At 36.9% G+C, this 22408-nt stretch overlaps 2 protein-coding genes across 2 annotated transcripts in view; one reads left to right on the top strand and one right to left on the bottom strand.

Moving 5' to 3' along the window:
* Positions 1–1127, bottom strand: part of col11a1b (collagen, type XI, alpha 1b) — an 86630-nt gene extending 85503 nt beyond the window's left edge. Inside the window, exon 1 of the mRNA XM_079614493.1 lies at positions 814–1127. Within this exon, the coding sequence (XP_079470619.1) occupies positions 814–928 (115 nt within the window). The 5' untranslated portion in view covers positions 929–1127. The remainder of the gene's footprint in view (positions 1–813) is intronic.
* A 14743-nt stretch (positions 1128–15870) lies between these two features.
* amy2a (amylase alpha 2A) lies at positions 15871–21240 on the top strand. Its single transcript, XM_079612177.1, has 11 exons — positions 15871–15882; positions 17347–17520; positions 17625–17771; positions 17859–18056; positions 18162–18392; positions 18481–18614; positions 19960–20082; positions 20183–20282; positions 20365–20486; positions 20736–20861; positions 21015–21240. The coding sequence occupies exons 2-11, from the start codon at positions 17353–17355 to the stop codon at positions 21202–21204; spliced, it is 1539 nt and encodes a 512-aa protein (XP_079468303.1). The 5' UTR covers positions 15871–15882; positions 17347–17352; the 3' UTR covers positions 21205–21240.
* The last annotated feature ends 1168 nt before the right edge of the window (positions 21241–22408 follow it).

The raw sequence follows: 22408 nt of genomic DNA, 5'->3' as shown, positions 1-22408 counted from the left end.
AGTCCCATGAATGGGGTCTCATGAACTGGTCAACTATAATAGTTACCAAATTAGGGAAGACTACTTACTGCTATTTAGTAAATATCTATTCAGTGAAAAGGCCTACATTCAAATTGTTTTCTATGTGTAAAACTTTGAAGATCAATGTCACCAATTATATTAATTAACCGGGTATTTAAAATATATATAAACGTTTAACTAAAAGTGAGGCTTTTTTGGCATACCACTCTGATACCTGTAGGCTGCACACCTTGAAATAAAATATATGTCTTGATAGATTGTTCCATGCCTAATTTGAATTGCAGTATCAATGTAGGCTACTAGAATTAAATACATCTATAAATAATAAAATATAAATATATTTCAAAATAAACATCAAATACTGGGTATGTCGAAGATATTAATGCAATTATCATCATAACTTACGCCACTGAGTTCACCTAACTACTCAACGAGTTCGTTTTTTTTTCTCATCAACTTTTTTCTCATCAAACATTTTGGACATTATGATACCACCTAAAAATATAATTTTAAATACTCTTTATCAGCATTGTTTACAAATGCGTTTTTAACTCGAAACGCGTCTATGATACCCAAAAATGCTGCCTAGGTAGGCAGCTCAGAAGGTTTTGAGATGCAGCCAATACGTTTCGCAATATATAGCCGGCAAATACGGTGTTTTAAGTATATTTTGACGCTGAAATGCACTCAAACATTTTAAGTCCCTTACAATTATAGCTACACAGTCTATAGCCTAGCCTACTGATGATGGCACCACTTAGCTCGCGACGATGCTCCTCAACCTTTCCTTACCTGCTCTCACATGTGTAGCCTGTAGGACAAAAGTCAGACTGAAGATTGCACTTAAAACGGAGTTCCTGAGGCACTTTTTCGTTTTCCATCTCGTGGACCACCTTTCCTTATCCATGACCGGCGCCCTCAACTGTGTCTTATTTTAAATTCGTTCCTATTCCACAATCCAGATTATTGTTATTTATTTCTGCACTGCCATGAGCAAAAAAAAAACAAATCAATTGGTTTTCGTCGACAACAAACTTCTTAGTCCCTCCGCCCAGCAGTCTCCCAGACTGAAGGTAAACGGGCTCTCATGAAAAAAAAGGAAACCCGTTTGTTCCCTGAAGAGCTCAAGTCTTTAGGAGGGTTGGACGTGTGGACTAAACCTGACCCGTGAGGAAAAAGAAATGAACACGGGAAAATCACTAGTCTTGGAAAGATCCGCCCATTATTTTGATGAGAGCTTCAAAAGTTTGACACCGTTCCCCCGAAAGCTTAGACTAAAGGTGTATCTGACGGATCATAACACAGGGACAATGGTGATGGGACAGCGGTTTACCAGAGGAGAGAGTCACCCCTAGCCTGGATTGTCATCCTGCATCCTGAATCAGTGACAGAGGACTGGATAAGGACTATCTCCATAGCATTTCACAACTTACTTTATTTTGTTACTTCTCACATTTAGATTACCATTTGGGATGTATGTTTTATATGTATTTATTTACATAGTGTAGTATTTGTCCTGTCTGTAATTTTCACTGCAGACATGATGAAATGACATGTTCCTCCACTAGCCTAAAATGCTGGAATTACACTAGGTGTGATGGCACTTCCAGGTATCGCAGTCAAACCAGGAAAAAATTTTGCTTAGAAAAAAACGCACATTATTTTAAAGAGGCAAACCAAAAGTTGGCCTGACGTAGCCCATTTAAAATTCCTCAAGAAGCAGTGATAGCCAGAAAAGATACCATCCACATGATTGAGAACTACAGATGAGACTTCATGGCCAACTTGGAATTCCTTCAAGAAACAATCTTGAAAGAGTCAGCTTATGGGAGTGCTGTGGCACAGACGTCTGAAAATAATTATTTTTTAAAAGACATCGGACAGGTGGTGTCACTTCAGCAGTCAGTTTCTTTCTCCACAGGATAATGTTTAGATGCATAATTGACAACATAAGAGCCATAATTGTTACTGAAATTCAGAACACATTAACCATCATTATGTGTTATCCCACAATAAATTGGGGCCATGAAAAATATTTTTGAGAATGCAGAGGGAAACAATAAAAGCAGCTGAGACAAAGAAACTGCTTCATCTTCTTTTAAAATGCTGTATAAAATGAGTTATTCACTAAGATGGGTTCAGGGTTCAAACTCTTGTTTTACTTTAAGAAAAGATGCTTGGTGGGCAAAATGCCAAACTCTGTCGGAACTAAACAGAATTATTAAGTTTAATACTTAAAAAGTATTAAAATGCACAATCGAATACATTTATCAAGCATAAAACTATCCTGCTTTGTATAAAGTAATGAGGGTTGGAACATGGAAAGATTTCCATGTGTCAGATAGATAACACTACCTTATGCAGTCAGCATTCATTTCTTTCCCACAATAGCGGTTTGAGTAACCACTGCCAGACCATTCTGTCTGGTTTTCAGATGGATAATACATCTACCAAAACATTTGTAAATGCCAATTATGTAAATTCTTAATGTATCATTTTCTCCATCCTTTTTTCTTTTCATTCACATTTTCTTGAAATAATAAAGAAGAAGAAAAAAAAACTACAAACATACGCTGACCCCTTTATTGAGACAGGCAGAAGAGTTCAAGATGTTTTTTTACAGACATTTGTATTCAGTTCAGAACATACAATAGTCAGCAGGATCCACATTTGTATCACTCATTTATCTATAAACCATGTGATTAAGAAATCAGTGCATACATCCAACTTATACCATGCATTATGTAATTATTCTATAATTGTAAGTGAATGACCTTCACTTTTGCTGTTTTTAGACATCCCGAACCTTTCAATTACAGTAGTTTGACTAGTAGCCTATAACTTACAGTTCAAATTTAACCCAAAAGAAGTACGCTCTCATGCCAGACATTTTAGATGTTTGTTCTTCAAAAGCAGTTGAAATGAATTTATACTATATGTTGATCGACCAGAAGTTTTGAGGCATGAGTCAATTCTGACCTCGGTCTGTTCGCTGCTCCAAACCTTTTGATTTTAGTCAGACCTTGACCTCGAAGTTTCTTGTTCTAGATCATTGCTTACATCTTGGCTTTTGAGGTTATGTCTTGACTTCTGTCTTGGCCTGAGATGAGAATGGCGGTTCATCCTCATCTAGATGTTAGTGCTGTGGCATCCTGCTGGTTGAGAGAAATCAACAGGGTTAATGCAGTTAGATATACCATTCTCTGACATTAGCTGAAATTAGTGAGGTAGGCAGTACTTACAGTAAAAGTGTGCGGTAGGTTATGGAAGACTGACCCAACCAACCACAAGTCTCTGGAATGTGTTTCAGTCTAAGGATAAATTTCATTGCTGAAGAATAACCAGCTCCTTAATATAATCCATTTATTTATTTAAATGTGGTCAAATCTACTTGATCAAAGGATGTAGTGCATTCATACTGTATGAATTGTTTTCCCCCATTTTACAGTAATGCATTGTATAGTACAGTATGGCAATTATTGCAAAGTTTTGACTACTGAAATGTAACTGTACAGACTATGTACTAAGCCTCCAATAAAAATATTTCAAATATTTGTTCAAAATAGAGGTTTTTCATGCGTTTTTGAAAAAAAAACTGCCAAATGAACAAGTTGCTCCTCGATGCACTGAATCATATTTTTTGTCTATCCTTTTTGAAGCGTGCAACCACTTTCGCAAAAGCAAAAAACATTATAGTATGTGCTGTGAATGAACATTTAATTGGTTCGATATGTTTGTAAATGAACTGAATGACATGTGGCATCTTGAACCAAGATCTGCTGACTGACTGAACTAGAGGAGCTTGCATGTCATTCATTCAGTTTGGCATGCTAGACAATCAGGTTCACAACAAGGAGAAATGGTACACATAATAAAAATGATGTAATGACAATCTGAACTCAAAACGTCTCTAACGAAGGTTGAATGAATCAAGGATATCATAACATGCAAAACAACTTTCATGGTACCTCCCTATTGACTCAGTGACGTAACTTACAGAAAATGTATCTGACCAAATCACTGAATGAATCTGACCGAATCACTTTAGCGAACTGATTAAAATATATTTGAGTTACTACTGTAGATCAGGCATGGGCAAACTCTGCCCTGGAGGGCCGCTGTCCTGCAGAGTTTAGCTCCAACCCTAATCAAACACACCTGAAACAGTCAATCATTGTCCTCAGGATTACTAGAAGGCTACAGGCAGGTGAGTTTTATCATGTTTGGATCTAAACTCTGCAGGACAGTGGCCCTCCAGGACCGAGTTTGCCCATCCCTGCTGTGGCAGGGAATCTCAGATGGAGCTGGTAGAGGAGCTCTGTCTTTGTTCCAGAAGTGGAAGCCCGCTCAGCGGTTTCTTCAACAGAAAGCGAGGACTCATTGCTTGTCTGTGATTCTGATATAATAGACGTGGTGTCAGTAGAAATTAGAGCTGTTTTCTGATCAATGCAGCAAACCACTGAATACGATGAGCAGGTGAAACTTATGACTTGTGCCACAGCCAGATGGAGTTTAAACTTTTCCGGCTCAATGCAAGATACTGCGGAAGGTAATTTCGATGCACAAGTGTGCAGCTCCAATGAGACTTCCTTTTCTCCCAGACCTGCACACTTAGGTGTCAGGTGCGTGGAGACACCCCTCTGCCTGTGTGGTTCAGCTTCTAGTTATTCAAATGAGCCACTGCTGAGCCAGCAGGGTTATGAGTGGATGCCTCGGGTGGAAAGGAAATTTAGCGAATTACCTTTCTGCGGGGACATCCTTCTCCACACTGAAGGCTCCCGTTTTGCCCTCTAAATCAAGTCAGACAACATTCAGGTTTGGTGGGTAGACTGGTGGAGCGCTGACAACTATGGCAGTATTGCAAGCTTACCATGAAGATTTGCTCAAAGACCTTTCCTGAGGTGAACTCTGAACTGTGTATAGCCACAGGGAGAAGAGCAAAAAGGTTTGTACACGTGCCTCAGACACCGGGTTATGCTGACGCAGCATCTTGCTCCCTTTCTCAGGAAACTGGCATTACATACGTAACCCTAGATGTTCTACTCACAACAGAGTCTTATGAACTGATTATAACCTGTCTTTGTGGTAAGGGATTCATTTAATATTAAATTAAATATCTACAAGTGTAAGGCTTTTGTTGAAAGCTATTATTTCTCTTGTGGCTTTTTGGTTTCATCTTTTGCCACTTGTTCAGTAACTGAATAATTTCATGTCCTGTATACTTGTAGAAACCAATAGTTTTAATCAGTGAATCTACTGAATCAAACATACTGTATATTGTTGAACTGTTTTGTGTTTTGTCAGAAAAAAATAACAAAATGCTATGGGAATCGAAGTTTTTTTTTTTTTTTTTAGTAAGCCTACAACGGTGAAGTTGTGGTTTTAGTGTCTCTACATGTTCTTTATTAGCACTGTTTTCACGGAGGTTTAATCTAGCGATGTCATCAGTGCTCTGAAGCCTTTTGTTTTGAATATATTCCCTTTGAAATACACACAATAGTGTTGCTGTCCTTGTTATGATTTGTAGCTCAGAAATACAGCATAGTGTACAAACAATCATCAAATAAATCTTACTTTCTAAGCTGATGAGAAATGAAAAGCATGACAAAATATTCAATGAGAAAATGGCTTAAGATAAATCAGTGTGAACTGTATAATTAGCACCAGATTCTCTGCATGTGTTCACAGCACGTCAGTACATTAATTACAGCAGTGCTATTCCCAGTGCTCTTCATTTTAAAATGATCACACGACTTGTTTAAACAACTTTGACTACAATAGAGTCAATTTACTGACATCAGTGACTGTAAGTGATAGATAACTCTCTTCATCTATTAGCACTGGCCAGTCTCATCTGTTTTCGTAGGGACCGTGCGGATACACAGGGAAAGCCATTGGAGGAGATGAACCAAGGATCACACTTGGGACTTGCTTTACAAATGACTAAGAACATCACAAGAGGCAAACCAAATCTGTCTTGAGGATATATATATAGTACAATTAGAAATTGGAAACATCAAGATCTCTGGTAAAAAGTAAACAAAGTACATACTTGGGGTTACACTGCAGGCTCTAATACAGACTAGGTAGGTGCTCTGGAAAACACATTATCCCATTCCCTCACAACTCTCCATTCACCCGGGGACTTCTACAGACTAAACAGGAAGTTCAAGAATGGCCAGTATAAGTTCTGCAAATTCAAAGACTTCTAGAGTAAGTTTTCTAGATTTAATAATTTATTGCTAGTGTAAAGATCTTTCAGTGTTGCCCTTGAAGTGGAAGTGATTATTGAAATGTGAGCTCAGCGAATGGTACATCAGGTAAAGCTAAACAAATAAGTTTCGTGATCAATTGTCAATATTATACAATAAATGTAGCAGTCCTAAATTTAACAGAAAGTTATTTGTGATTTGTAAAAAAAAAAGTTTTCATTAGCCTGATATCATCCTGAATCTTCAGATATCACCAAACAAATGGAAAAATCAAGTGGCAAAAAGAACGGCATTTACATTTTACATTTATTAATTCAGCAGGCACTTCCAAAGTGACTTCCAAATGAGGAATACTACAAGTGATTCATCTTAAGAGAAACATGAGAAGTTCTATTAATACAAAGTTTCAGACATCGTTCAGGTGCGTTTCTCGTACAACTACATAACTCGCTGCTTCACTATGGTACGATGCATCGTTGGAGAATCACGACTGTTTCCCGAAACCAGATTGTGGGCTGTATAAATATGTTTTTTTCCCGAAACCATATTTAAAACGGTGCTTTAAATAAATCTCTTGACAAACTAAAAGGCGTAAATGACATTTGTATGTATTCTAAATAAAAAACATGGGTTGTATATTGAATGTCAGCTGATGACCTGACTTTATCTAAAAATAATAATAACAAAATAAATAAAAATGTTAAATGGAATGTCTAACTGGGTTAAAATGTGTATCATTATCACAATGAAACAAAATGTTGTTATGATTTATTTACATTTCAAGAGAGAGAGAGAGAGAGAGAGAGAGAGAGAGAGAGAGAGATTTTTATTACAAAAATAAATAACAGCTATACATATAAATAAATAAATATGGTTTACATTTATTGTTATTATTGGTGTCATAATTCTTGCATTTCTATCTCATGCTTGCTTGATTTGAGAACTGTGAATTGTAACATCAAGAGACTTTCAACATCTGTTTACACAAATATATTTAAAAAGAATGCCAATAAGATACAGGGGTGGGGGAAACTTAAAGATGCCACTTTCTCGCTGCACCAGAGATCGTAAATTAGGAACATATTGGTTTGATTTTCTTTCCAATTATTGCTGTAAACCAAGCTAAAGACCAAAGAGGCAGCTCTGGCCAAAGGGTTTGGAAAAACACATGCACTGGATTAGCTGCACCGTAATCATATCACTTTCAGTGGAAGGAAAATGAAAGGAATGGTGACTGGTCATCCCAGAGAGAAAAGACAGAATGTCCATCAGCAAAAATCAAACAACTGCGGTATGCTGGATATTTGACATAGAACTGAAAAAAAAAAACTCATAACATTGAATAAAAGTATCATGGGACTTGATGGGAGAGATTAAAAGCAACTAAAAAGATTACAGATGATGCTGTGACTAAGATAAACAAGTACAACACACACACACAAATATCACTGTTAAGAGCTGCTATTGAGCCTATTGCAGCAACCAATGAGGATTATAAAGGATTATTAGGATAATAAAGGTGCTTCTACCTCATGCCCACACTCAAGACAGGAGATCCCTCGGTGTCCTCCCCAATTCACCAGCTGACACTTTACTTGTCCTCAAGCATCTGGTTCCAATACCATGATGGAACAGTCTGACTGGAAAGAAATCGCACAGGTTTTCCATTATGGTCTTTACCAACGTGGTCAAAGCTTTGTTTCCATTTGCATTCCTGGTGATCCACAGAGCTCCAATAGCATCAATAGCTTGAGTCATTTTCTCATATATTTGATACAGTTTTTCTCATCTGGCTATTGATAAGACAACATTCCTCATTACATTTTCTGAACCAGATTCCACATTAAATACTTGATCTGCATCTTTCTTTTGTTTAGCAGCCAGATCACATTGACCAGTAATGGAAATTTCTTTCAAAAATAGCAAAGTATATACAGTTTTGAATAGTAACAGACTACATATTATGTGGTTTACATACCGGTAATCAGATTACAAACTCTGAAATTAAAATAATCTTGAAGTCAGATTTGACAACAAAATAAAACTGTCAACTAAAAGATCACTATTACAGTTTTAGTTTTGTACCTAACAAGCTATCAGCAAACTATCCGAGCTGCATTTCCCAATTACAGCAATGCTGCCAATGGTTTCCAATGTGCCCTTCATGTGGAGTTGGAAATATTGGATATTCGACTTGCGAGCACATGAATGACCAAGCAAAGTTGTATTTTCAAGTGGGAACCTCTGAGTTTTATACACACACAAGTTGGCGAGTTGTGACATTGGAATGGGCATGTTGATTTGAAACATAGCAGAAATTCTGATCTATAATATGTTGTCTCTAATCTATAGAGAGAGATTGTGAGAGGAAAGCAGACCATATGCACACAGCAACATCATTTTCATATGCAAAACTGGCCTGCTGCCATGCCAACAATTTGCTGACAAGTGTCAGATGGGACACAGCTCTGATCAAATAATTGTACTATGGATGTTATGGATTTTAAAAGTGTGACAGCATTCAGAGGATCTTGTAGCATATCTGGAAGCAGTTAAAAAGCAAGGGAACACATCCCCTCATGTGGAATCAGCTTTTCCCAGCAATGTCAGTGTTTCCATAGGGACTAGGATTTTTACAGTACTGTACATTAGAAAGGTGGGTCCGCTTTTGGGAGGATATACAATTCTATAATGTACATTGATGTTCTTCTTACCATATTTGAATGTACTCGCATCAAGCTGCAAATACTGGGTAATGCTATCTACACCACTCCGATTTCAATGCAAAGAAATGCTGTTTTGTTTACTAATTTCCTATTCATCAAATAATAAAAAATAAATAAATAAAATCATGGTTTCCAAAGAAATTAGGAAAAAGGCAAAAACACTGTTTTCAACACTATAATAATAAGAAGAAATGTTTATTGAGCACCAAATCAGTATATTACCGTAGTAAGATTTCTGAAGGATCATGTGACACTGAAGACTGGAATAATGATACTGAAAATTCAGCTTTGATCACAGGAATAAATTACATTTTAAAATATATTCCAATAGAAAACAGTTATTTTAAGCTGTAATAATATATTATAATACCGTTATTACAGTACTTTGAAGTAAATTAAGTAAACGCAGCCTTGGTGAGCATAAGAGACTTATGGTTTAAAAAAAAAAACATCTTACAGACCCCGAACTTTTGAACTTTAGTGTATTATTGTTAAATAGTAGTCAATAACAAATATAACATTCAGCCATAATTTTTTCTTACTGTAAAAGTTCACACGTTAGTCCATTTACACTGCAAATAAACCCTTCCAAGTGCACTTTTATCACATAGAGCTTTTCAGAAAAAGCTTTCGAGTGATAAATGTTCTGCTTTTCCTGCAGCAGCGCATGCTTTTTCGACAGCCTGCAATCAAACCACTGTAATTGGTGGCATGATGTCACGGACTAGAAGCTTCAGTTAGTTGTATGAAACCACAGAACCATATTCCAGTCTACTGTGGCTTTGTCGAGCTTGCTTCAAATATGTGCAACACTTGCTTAATGATGGTCTTGGATGTAAGGCAGTGCTTATACAGTTTCAAAATCCCTGCGATGGACAATCACGAAGCCAGTGGGTCAATGAATGCCTTGACAAAGATTGCACAGATGTGGTTTGTTTAGTCTTAAAGTCTTAAATATGCCTGGGAACCCTGTAGTCATGAAAAATGCATAATGTCAGGGGGAGCAGCGGTTCAGTGTGTCAGTGAAGACACGCAAAATGGTCTGGTCAATCTAAATGAGGGTAAGAGACTGGTGCCAAGCTAAAGACTGCTTGGCACAGACTGGGAAACACCTCCCAAGAGCCTGGCAAGAGCTGAAGTCTGTCAAGTGTCAACTTAGTGACCATATCCGAATGAGTCAGTGGGAAAGTGGGTTTTTTAGTACAAACTGAGTCACTGAGTCAATCTGAGTATGCCTATTTCCATACTATATAGTATAGGTGTAAAACAGTATGCAACCCAAGAGGTGTCCGACTTCATATTCATAAAGCAGCAGGCTAATAGTACCAGGAAGACCTACTACTTCCGCCGTGTGCAAACAATACACTTTATGAGGCCACGGGAGAGCAGTCCTGAAACTGGGAGCTTTGTCCTGCAAGATACAATCAGTGTCCCACATCACAATTATGTCTGAATTATTTAATTTATTTCCTGAAATTACAATACAATTACAATAAGAAATTTTATAGTAAAAAATTTGCTTTTCCATTTGAGCAGCTGTAATATTGCTAGCGGGGAAAATAACCAACCAACGCATTTGTACGGAGGGATTTTTCTGCTGATATGGACGAAGCAAAGGAACCAGTGTTGACCTCAACACTCATTAAATATAGCCAGGACTGCTTCTAGACACGTACTGGATAACATCCTGATTAAACCTGCCAGATCCAACAAAAGCATACAAGTTAAATATGGACTGAATCCGGTAAAACGCATTTATTATTTGCATAGTCTATAATAAATGAAAATAAAGTCGCTAATAAAATGTGATTTTTACTTACACTGGAGATTTACTCAGTTCATTATTAGTAGAATAGGTCCAGTAAACGGTAGTGATAAAACGTTGTCAAACGTGATGGCAAATAGGCCTTCTCCGCGTAAACTTCAAAAACACGAAGTACACAGGTAAAGGGAAGCAGGCCTTCACATGTGAGAGACTATTTGACACTTCAGGAGTCACATGACAATGACAACATGGCGGATGTAGTATGTCCAAATTTTATTTAAACTACACATATTCATACTATATCAGACAAATATTTAAATAATTTTTAACTGTCGTGAAGTAAGTTTCAAACTAAATGTTAGGCTACATGCCATGGTATGTGATTTTGGACACAGCATGCTTTTTTCTTTGGTAGAATTATAGCCTTACCTTTCATTGTCTGTTGTAAATGTTAAATAACTAAAGATCAGATCTTGAAAAGCAATCCTGTTCACTTTCATTATGATATGGCATTTGATTGTGTGGAGTGTCCTCTAGTGGAAAGAGTTGATGGACAGTGAAGACTGTTCACGTGAGGTGTTTTTAAAGACAGCATTAATAAGTCGCATTTCAACCATGTCATCATCAACAGACGCCTTGCATCATCGGTGTATCATTTCTCAGGTACTTTTTCTACTGTAAGATCAAATGGACAGGGACATTTGGGTTGTATATGTTTTTGTGCGGCTTGGAGTCCCTGTCTGACTGCAGAGCCAACGCAAGCTCTGTTTCCAACTGTAACTCCTTCTCACATCTCTGTCTCCTAATTTCAATCTGCAAGAGCATCCATCAAAATTATGTGTGGCCTCATGCCAGAGTTAACTTCCTGGATTGTTCAGTTACAGACTTGCTCACTAAAACACACACACACACACACACACACACACACACACACACACACACACACACACACACACACACACACACACACACACACACACACACACACACACACACACACACACACACACACACACGCTCACTAAAACACACTAAAACACACACACACAACCATCGCACACACGCTCGCACGCACGCACGCACGCAGGCTTACTAAGCTATATAAATTTGGACTATGCAGTCTTCTATGCTTTTTACAGCTAGTTTTAAACACTATGATCTAACCCTAACAGTAACAAAAAGCGTTCTGCATTAAAAAAAACTTAATTTACTGTTTATTTGTATACCGTTTTATTTTAATGAGGACACCTCCAAAAGGAGGTTTTGTCAGATTTATCTCACTTATGGGTAAACTTGTCTCCAAAGTATGGTTACACACACACACACACACACACACACACACACACACACACACACACACACACACACACACACACACACACACACACACACACACACACACACACACACACACACACACACACACACACACACACACCTCATGTTTTATGTGGACTTTCCATAGACATTATGATTTGTCTACTGTACAAACTGACCAGCAAATTGTCCATTATGGGGACATTGTGTATCCATAAGGCATTCCCTAACCACACACACACAAGCTATCTAAAGGGGAATATACCATTGACTTTTTGCTTTTATACACAGCTGATTTCAAATAATATAGACAAGAGGTGGCCAAACTTTTAACAAAAATAAAAAAAGAGGCAAAAAAATCAAACCTGATAGGGGCTAGTGGCCAAAAGTATATGATGCATGATATAATAAATTATAACAACTACATTATATTAAAATTGATGTAAACATTTTTTAAATAATTTACTAATATTAACATATCAATGCAACATATCTGAACATCCTTAAAACAAGATAAATGTCCTTAAAACTGAATTACTTCTGAAAGATATATTTCTTGACAATTGTGATTTTAAGTATCACATTCCGTGAGCATAATTTTGAGTGTTTACACAAAAGTGGCTGTGAAATACCACATATGTTCAGGTTACCTTAGATGACCATTTGATGCCATGCAGCCCTATCATGCCTCAGACTGACCATGACCTTCATGCCAGTGCCAGATTCACGCTATAGCCATTCGTTCATCATGCTATCAGGGGATGCCTGGCAAACAAGGCACAGAGTGATCAAAATTTCCATTTAAAGACAAATTTTGGAGCACCCTACTTTATACCCAGGCCCACCCCCCTCAGGTTCATTTTCCTTACACACAGGATTTTACATGGATGTTTCTTTGAGCCATACAGTTGAATAAATGAAATGAATAGTGTCTTATTTTAGTTCAACTCAGAAAGAGGGAGCGAGATGTAAAAGAGAAATGAACAAGAATTGCAAGCTGAAATAAAACCTCTGGAAAAGGCATTTAGAACTGCTAACCACGCAGTTTAAAAGTACCGAGCAGAGAGATTAAAGACTACGTAAAGCTGAGTTGTCTGTACTAAGCGAGTCTCTATTTTTGTCCCAGTACTGGAGCAGACTGAACACCAGTGCCAGTGCCAGTGCTTCTGACAGAAACCTCTCTTGGCTACTGTTATGGCAGTGTGTTTGAGGGGAATGAGGCCAGCCGAAGACAGAAAGTTGGACCAAAAAGGGACAAAACTGTGAACATACTGTGAACTGTATCCACGATCAAAAACAAATAAATTCCACAGTCACTGAATCATCTGGTCAGCTTCTGTTCGCTCCAGACGCTCTTTCCTCTCGAAACCAACTTACACTCCTATTGTCAAAATATCAATGCACTGGATTTGTAAGATACTCATTTTGCTACTTCATTTTCAGTTCTTTTACATTTCTGACAACTGTTGGCAAAAGCAGTCTGAGCAAAAATCGCATACGGTCTGGAAGGACAAGTTAGTTGAAGGAAGATGGGTTCAATTATTTCCATGTAACTAGTGTGGACTCATGCTGGTTTCATTAAACAAACATTTTGTACTTTCAGTTCTTTAATGGGTGATATTGTAAGAGTTATGTTTTTTTTTTTTTTTTACCTTTTAATGTGTGATAATATTGTCATTAATATAGTCACTTCATTTGAGAGTTAAGAGTTTGGTGAGAGTTAATGCGTTTAGTTTTTTTCATTCAGTCAATTTGCTGACAGCAGTTTTCAGTTATTTTACAAAATGGCTGTATTAATTTTGTTTTAGGGTTGTACGATAACAATACACACAATTTGAGTGGTCAATTTCATGAGAGAGAGAGAGAGAGAGAGAGAGAGAGAGAGAGAGATAGAGAGACTACACACTACAAAAAATGAAGAGCCACAATTTTGTAAAGGTTATAAGAAAGTGAAATGCAAGAAACCGATATTTCCTCATCAATAATGTGCTCAAATATTTAGACAAGACAGAGAGAAAAAGAGAGGAATGTTCCCCTCAGTTACGTCTTTCTGCTAGCGTTTCCCGCTGACAACTATGAAACGAGATCATTAAATTGATTCCATCTGTACGTTTGTCTTGTGGATAACTTTCCATCCACCAGCGCATGCTTCAGCCCCTTTCTTGCACATTCCCCTCATTTACACAGATTTACCATCCGTCTTAAGCCAAATAATATGATTCAATTGTTTTGTCATACTGTAATGCTATATAACTTTGTCAAAAAGATCATATAAAGCATAACATCAACCCTTTAGCAATTTTAACAAAAACAAAGTGATGTTATTATTATAATATCAGTGTGCCCTAATCATTTTGAAATAATAATTTAATCCTCGCTAAACTGAAAAACAGCATTGCACGTGTGAATATAGGGAACACACTGACACTTAAATAACTGCTGGAAATGATCAAACATTTTGGGATAACATAAAAAGGACTTGCTGACCGTCCTGGACTAATTTCAATGTGTATCCCGTCATCTCACAACAAACACTTGACTGATGGATGCTGTTGTTTGTGTGTGATTCAAACTAATGGGTGTTTACAGAGTTTGACATCGTCCTTAAATGCCATCTAGTCATTAACTTGCTCACTGCAGACTCTCATTCATACGTTTGAACTGGATTTAAAGTTCACAGATGTGTAATCAAATGAAATATGAAATAAATATTCTGATATGTCTTTAAGATCACTTCAAGATGTGTTGTGCAGTCTGTAACCCCATCTCCTGTCTCATGGTGGCGCTGGTGCACTTTCTCACATTCTGACAGCAAGAGTCATTTATTTTTAATATAAATTGTAAATGACACATAGCAAATCAACACACAGCAAATTTATAGCAGTCACTCTAAAATGTCAAGATGACTTTCATGATAATGTCATAATGTCACAATATGTCATTTATCATAAAGATAATGTAAATATTCTCTTGAATAATGGCTTCACCTTTATTCATAAGATAATGTAAGCTACTTGCCTACTTTTTTTCCAGTACAGATCACATCTCTTCATTTGAAATACATGAAATGGTACTTTAAATAATTATTAATGCTTGCAATATAAACAAGTGTTGTTATTATTATTAGTATTATAAACAATAATACTTATTGTAATTATAATAATAATGATTTCAAAGTGGAACAATCATATAGTTTAATACATTTACAATTATGTATTATTGACTTTTATTATCACCATCATCATTATTATTATTATTACTACACACTAATGCCATATCAGATCATATTAACTTACAATATGAAATTATTTAATAATGACTTTTATATTACCGGTATTATTCCATGCCATCTCAGATTTTTTTTATTACTTAATAATATATATCTTTTTTTAGTAATATAATAATTTAATTATACAGTAGTATTTAATAAAATATACTTTAATTATTATTATTATGAATAGTTATTTTTTTTATTATCATTCCACTCCAATGACATCTCAGAAGATAATACTCAAGAATGCCTTTGTATAATTATTAAATACACATTTTCAAGTCTTTTTCCTGGTTGCTTTCTCTGAAGTAAGCCTGTGCATCTGGCATGCCAATGTTTAGAGTCTCAGTCCGCTCCCTAGAGCACAATGTGAATAGTATAAATGATATATGCTGATGACGATGACAGTAATTACACACTAATGGAGTTCTAAACAAAAGTTTGGGAGGAACTTGTTTAGCAGAACTTCCCGCCTGTCATACTCAACAGCGGTGGATTGCAGGGCTATGAAGTCATCCCACCAGCACAGCTTTCTGGCCTACTACAACTGCACCGCCAAACACAAGAACGGTAACATTGTTAAGTTTGTAGACGGCAATGCAGTTAGGGCTCATCAGAAGAAGAAAAAAAGAAACTGCCTCTCTTCCACTGGACTGCAGTTTCACCTTTTCCATTAAGGGACAATATTCGCCCTAAAACTGATTTTCAGGTGCATTTTCTCCCTTTATAAAGACAAAATGTTTCTAAGTTCTAACCCTAAATGTAGGCTGTCACGTTTAGTCAAATTCTGGAAGTTCTATTAATTTAATTATTAATATAATAAATAAAGCAAACAAATTGGTAATTAAATAAATAAAATTTGTAAACTAAATAAATAATTTCAATAAAAATGTAATCAGTATCAACAAAAGGCATCTTTACACTGCAGTGGCACAAGCCGCATAGATGTATTTACACAGTTTAATGCAGCTCAGAGGTGGCATGCATGCAATTACACTGGAATAAATAATGTTATGAGATAATGTTTTAAATAAAATACAAAAATCAATAGAGAAATATGAAACGATGATAAAAAAGCTCCGGTTACTGAGGCACTGGTTCCCTGAGATAATGTAGAGGGGACATTGCTTGAGGCCTGGTGCAAGGACAACAATCTCCCATATCCAGTATAGAAGCAGAATCATTTATAATGACAGAACTGCAAGATTTAACTAGCAATTGCGAGTCATAAAATCTGAATTGCGTAATATAAATACTTTTTCCTCTCAATTTCAAGTTTATATCTCACATTTCTGAGATTTTTTACATTGTAAGTAATAAGGATCACACTGTCTTCTTTAAACAATTCTAGTAGTGAATTGTATAATTAAAGAGCAGTTCCAGATAAAAGTTAAGCACTTTTCAGCAAATGCTTTTTGTTTATTCTGGTTATTAAACATGAGAAATGTATATTAATGTCAGTAAGAGTTATTGATTGTTTAAGTCATAATGATTAAAGATAAAATATGTATTTATTTTCTCGTAATATTTGTAAAATAAAATAAAAAAACTAGCTCATTAAATAACTAGCTCATTACATAACTAGCACATTGCATAATGTGATTCAATTGTTTGTTTTTTCTACTGTCAGCCAAACCTGCATGTTTTGCTCCTTTTTTCATCAAGCCAATTTTATTCATATAACACATTATACAATGTTGCAAGTTGTTTCAAAGCAGTTGTGCAGTAAAAGTCAGTGTGAGCAGTCTGAATGGAAAAACTTACAGCTTACAGTCTCAACCTTGTGGTGTCAAGTTTGCCAAAGTTACTTTTCATTCCTAACAGTGTTTTATAACTATGTTTATGCTGATAAGGTTATTTAAAGAAGTCTGTATTTTTAGTTTGTACCATGGGAAATAGTCAATGTTTTTCACCTGCAGTTCAAAGTGGCTTTCTCCAACCTTTGAGGTCCCTGATTGGCCAGAGGAAAAATGTCATTTTGTATATAAACTGCACATGAGCCTAGGTTTTGTTATAGGCTTTTCTCTGAACCAGGGAAGGATGAAGCTTCTAATCTTGGCAACGCTGATCGGGCTGAGCCTCGCTCAGTTCAACCCAAACACTAAAAGTGGAAGAACTGCCATCGTCCACCTGTTTGAGTGGCGCTGGGCCGACATCGCAGCGGAGTGTGAGCGCTACCTCGGACCAAATGGCTTTGGTGGAGTTCAGGTATTTTTAAACACATCGTTGAAGTTTGCAGTTGTTAATTTCCTGTGCTTTATAAGTACAAATATATAATAGTAATAACAAAATATAACAATTTCCCATTTCAGATCTCCCCTCCGAGTGAGAGCATTGTTGTCACAAACCCCTGGCACCCTTGGTGGCAGAGATATCAGCCAATCGGTTACAACCTGTGCTCCAGATCAGGAAATGAAAATGAGCTGAGAGACATGATCACTAGGTGCAACAATGTTGGGGTAAATGCAGCTATTATTTACACAGAGTACAACTAGCCTATTGCTGTATTATTCTCAAGGAAAATTCATGGCGGTTTGTTTTTGTAGGTGTACATCTACGTTGATGCAGTCATCAACCACATGTGTGGAGCGGGTGGTGGATCTGGTACCCACTCAAGCTGTGGCTCATATTTCAATGCCAACAACAAGGACTTCCCCACAGTTCCATACTCAAACTTGGACTTCAATGATGGCAAATGCAACACTGGCAGTGGAAACATCGAGAACTACCAGGATGTCAACCAAGTATGAGATGATTTGAAGTCTAAGTGTTCATTACAACCAATTTATTGTGCAGTGTGATCTCTTGTTGTCTTGGTGTTACAAATCTGAGCACTGTAACGATGGCAGGTGAGAAACTGTCGTCTGGTTGGTCTTCTGGACTTGGCTTTGGAGAAGGACTATGTGCGTGGTAAGACGGCCGGCTTCTTGAACAAGCTGATTGACATGGGAGTGGCTGGATTCAGAGTGGACGCTTGCAAGCACATGTGGCCTGGTGATCTTTCTGCTGTCTATGGCCGTCTTAACAATCTGAACACTAAGTGGTTTCCCTCTGGCTCCAAACCTTTTATCTTCCAAGAGGTATTTCCATTCATTTCCAAAAGGAACTTCAGTGTAAAGGTCGCAAAATATTTAATAGCGATTTACTTGTTATTGGGCATGTTATTAGGTTATCGATCTAGGTGGGGAGCCCATTACATCAAATGAATACACTGGAGTTGGAAGGGTGACTGAGTTCAAGTACGGTGCCAAGCTGGGCAATATCATCCGCAAATGGAACGGAGAAAAACTATCCTTCCTCAAGTAAGCCAAGCTGTGGATTTGCATTGCTATTAATTATACAACAGTCCTCCATTTGATTGGTCAAACAAAGTTCCAAACATGCAGTACAACAGCACTGGGACTTGTCGCTGTCTGTATCACTCTACTTAGCACATTCCAGACAAACAGTGTAGTGGCGGGAATTTTTCACTGACTCTTTCTGAAGGTTACATTGTTACAGAAGTAGATGTCTTATTTAGTCTAGTAACTGTATGTGTGGATCACGGATTCATTAATTCAACTGATTCATTTAAAACTCTCTTGAACAAACGATTCATTCAGGAATTAAACAAGTGACTGTTTTTATGATTAACCATTGAATAATTCACTCGACTCATTCGTTCAAAACTCTTGATTCATTCAGAGACAAAACAAGTGACTGTTTTTGAGTAAGCAATTCAATCATTCACTCAACCAATTCGTTTAATATACTGATTTATTCAGGAACTAAACAAATGAGGCCCTGCGTATCAATGTCCATACTATCCACCCTAAAAAGTATGTGAGATTACAATAAGTGTGTCCCTAAGCATAGTATGTTGAAAAGAGCATGCCAGAAGTCCCTGGATGGTGTACTATTCCTGGTGGATTTTCGAAGTGTGGATCTGTGCACACTCTAAAGGCTAATATTGCCCACAACCCTTTTGCGCTTTGGGGAAGGAACACCAAACTACAAAAAAGTGTTAAACTACAAAACGGCCGACGGTGAGAGGTTTAGATAAAGGTTTGAGTGACTAATCTAAGTTCAACCTGATAAAAAACAATATTTATTTAATTTTATCCGTGGTATATTTCATCTGCAATAACAATGTGGACTTTTATAAAGATCCGTTTGGCCATTAATGTTTAAATGCATCATTATGAATTAATATAAAGGGAGTTCTCTGCGACCCACGACTGCAGATCAACGTGCTACAGCAATTTCTTCACAAAGAGAGTACATACTTTTAGGGTGTACTATAAGTAGGCGAATTGAGACGCAGCAACATTTATTGTTTTTTTTGTGAGAAATTGAATGATTCATTTAAGCGATTCATTCACAGAGCTGATTTTTTTCAGGAATGAAATGCGTGACCATTTTATGAGAAATTGAATCATTCACTTCGTCACTTCACCACTCATTCAGGAATGAAGCACCGCTGCTGTTGCCCAGAGACACGTCTTTTTTTTTTTTGTTAAAATATTTACTATGGTGTAACAAAAAAGTAACTGATAATATGTCTTAAATGAAAGATACTCAATGTTAACTTCTGGCTCTGAATGATTAGCTTTTTTGCAAACTAAAACATAGAAAAAAAGATTAAACAGATTAAGATTTGTGTTTCAGGAACTGGGGTGAGGGCTGGGGCTTCATGGCTTCTGATAAAGCTGTAGTGTTTACTGACAATCACGATAACCAGAGAGGACATGGTGCTGGAGGTGCATCTATTGTGACATTCTGGGATGCCAGGTACAACTTTGTATGATTTTAATTTACAGAGCAGCATATGCATGATGACACATGAAAATATCAAATTTCCTTTCATCTGTTATAATCCTTCTCTTTCTAGAATTTACAAAATGGCTGTGGCCTTTATGTTGGCCCACCCGTACGGATTTACCAGAGTAATGTCCAGCTATCGGTGGGACCGCAACATTGTGAATGGACAGGTAGATGTTTAAGCTCAAGTGGGAAAACAAATGCTAATATGTCTTATAAGGATTCATAATTTTACACTTTTTCATTGTTCAGGACCAAAACGACTGGATAGGACCTCCCAGCAATGGTGATGGATCCACCAAACCTGTTACCATCAACTCTGACTCTACCTGTGGAAACGGCTGGGTTTGTGAGCACAGATGGCGTCAGATCAAGTGAGTTCCTATATAGTTTCAAAATGTCTTATATACGGTTCAAAAGCTTGGGGTCAGTATTTTTTTTTTATTAAATAAAAGCAGCTTTGATGAGCTTAAGAGACTTATTTAAAAAAAAAAAAACTAACAAAATCTGATACCAAAATTTGAACTGTAGTGTACTTCAGAATTTACAATCATTATAATTATGAAGTAAGATTTTAAAGTAAGGGTGGGGAATGTATGATGCAAACTAACATTTCTCCACAGAAACATGGTGGGCTTCCGTAATGTTGCAAATGGACAGCCATTCTCCAACTGGTGGGACAATGGAAGCAACCAGATCTCTTTCAGCCGTGGTAACCGAGGGTTCATTGTCATCAACAATGATGACTGGTAAGAATATGTTCTTTAAAGAAAGGTACAATATGACAGAAGATTTTTTTAGAGATATGCTGTATTTAAATCTATCTATAGTGTGTGATGTGGATGTAGCTACTGTCGCTGTTATCAGCAGCATATAATCTATAATATTCACTTGTGCTCTAGGGAGCTGAATGCTACCCTGAACACCGGCCTGCCAGGAGGCACCTACTGTGATGTGATCTCTGGTGAGAAGGAAAGTGGCAGATGTACAGGGAAACAGGTGTCGGTTGGAGGAGATGGACGCGCTTCCTTCAGAATCAGCAACGCGGAAGAAGACCCGTTTATGGCCATTCACGCAGACTCAAAACTTTAAATAATGATATTGAAATAAATAAGCTGCATGCAAGTTATTACTATTGTCATTTTTTTACATGGTTTCATCCTGTTGTCTCCAGTTGCAAACATTTTATTTCTAATTTATCCATATGCCAAATATATAGAAATAGAGTATTATTCATCATTAAGAACTAATATAACTTACAATTCCAAATTCCAGTCACTTACCCTACATACTTTAAAAGCAGTGAAATCCTACATAAAAAAAACAGTAACATAAATAAAAATATGAAGTCTAAAATGAAATATAAATATAAAAATTGAAGGTACAATAGTTAAACCTGAACTAAAACAACACCACTGGTACTCTTAAGCTGTGTGTCCAGTAATGGACTACAGTTGTATCTCACGCATCAGCACAAATCCTTGTGATATTTTAAACGCAGTGTAGGCTACTTCGTTTTGCTTCTCTCTGATCAGTCTGAGGAAACCTGAGAAAGCAGCTTCTCTTCCTCAATAAAGGCAAAAGAAATGAATGCATGCTCGGTCCTTGCAGTCCGTCACTCAGCATGATGGCCAATAATGACCTGTCAGAGATACTGGCCACACATTGCAGAGCATAACCCAGCAGGTCTGCAGGGTCCTGCCTTAACGAATGCCGAGATGAACTAGTACACCCAAAGGGCCTGAGATAATGCATAATCTATTTCCCGCCTCACATCAAAAGTGACACAAATGTATTCCCTTAAACAATAGCCTTTAATAGCGCAGAGAGCAGCTTTTGATGAGTCCTAACATGTATAAATGTCAATAAAACACACAAAAAATAAAGGTAACAGTTTCCATTAAGTAAAGTTTTGAGTGAATTTGACTACCTAAAACTGCACAATTAGGCCTACCTTTAGATAAAACAACTGATTGTTGGAAGAACCGTTGGAAGCTGCAATAGCTTAACCTCTATAAAAACATTTTTATTTAATGCAATCTTAAATTGAGAAATATCATGGTAAGCAAAGAGATTGTTGTCTTAAACTAATAAGGAACATCACAACACGTCACCTACTGTATAAAATGTGTTAAATTGCCGCAGACAAGGGTAACAATCAACTAACTCATTTTAAGTATAGAGAAATAAATTAATTTTGAGGTCACAAGATGAGAGAAATTTACTAAGCCTACAACAAAATCAGCAACAACCCTGGGGTTCATGTCCCAGTGCATGCTGGGAAGTGGGTCAATAG

The sequence above is a fragment of the Phoxinus phoxinus genome (assembly GCF_949152265.1).
Source record: "Phoxinus phoxinus genome assembly, chromosome: 5".
Taxonomy (NCBI): Eukaryota; Metazoa; Chordata; class Actinopteri; order Cypriniformes; family Leuciscidae; genus Phoxinus; species Phoxinus phoxinus.
The sequence above is the reverse complement of the archived record's forward strand: the minus strand, read 5'-3'. Positions and strand labels throughout refer to the sequence as shown.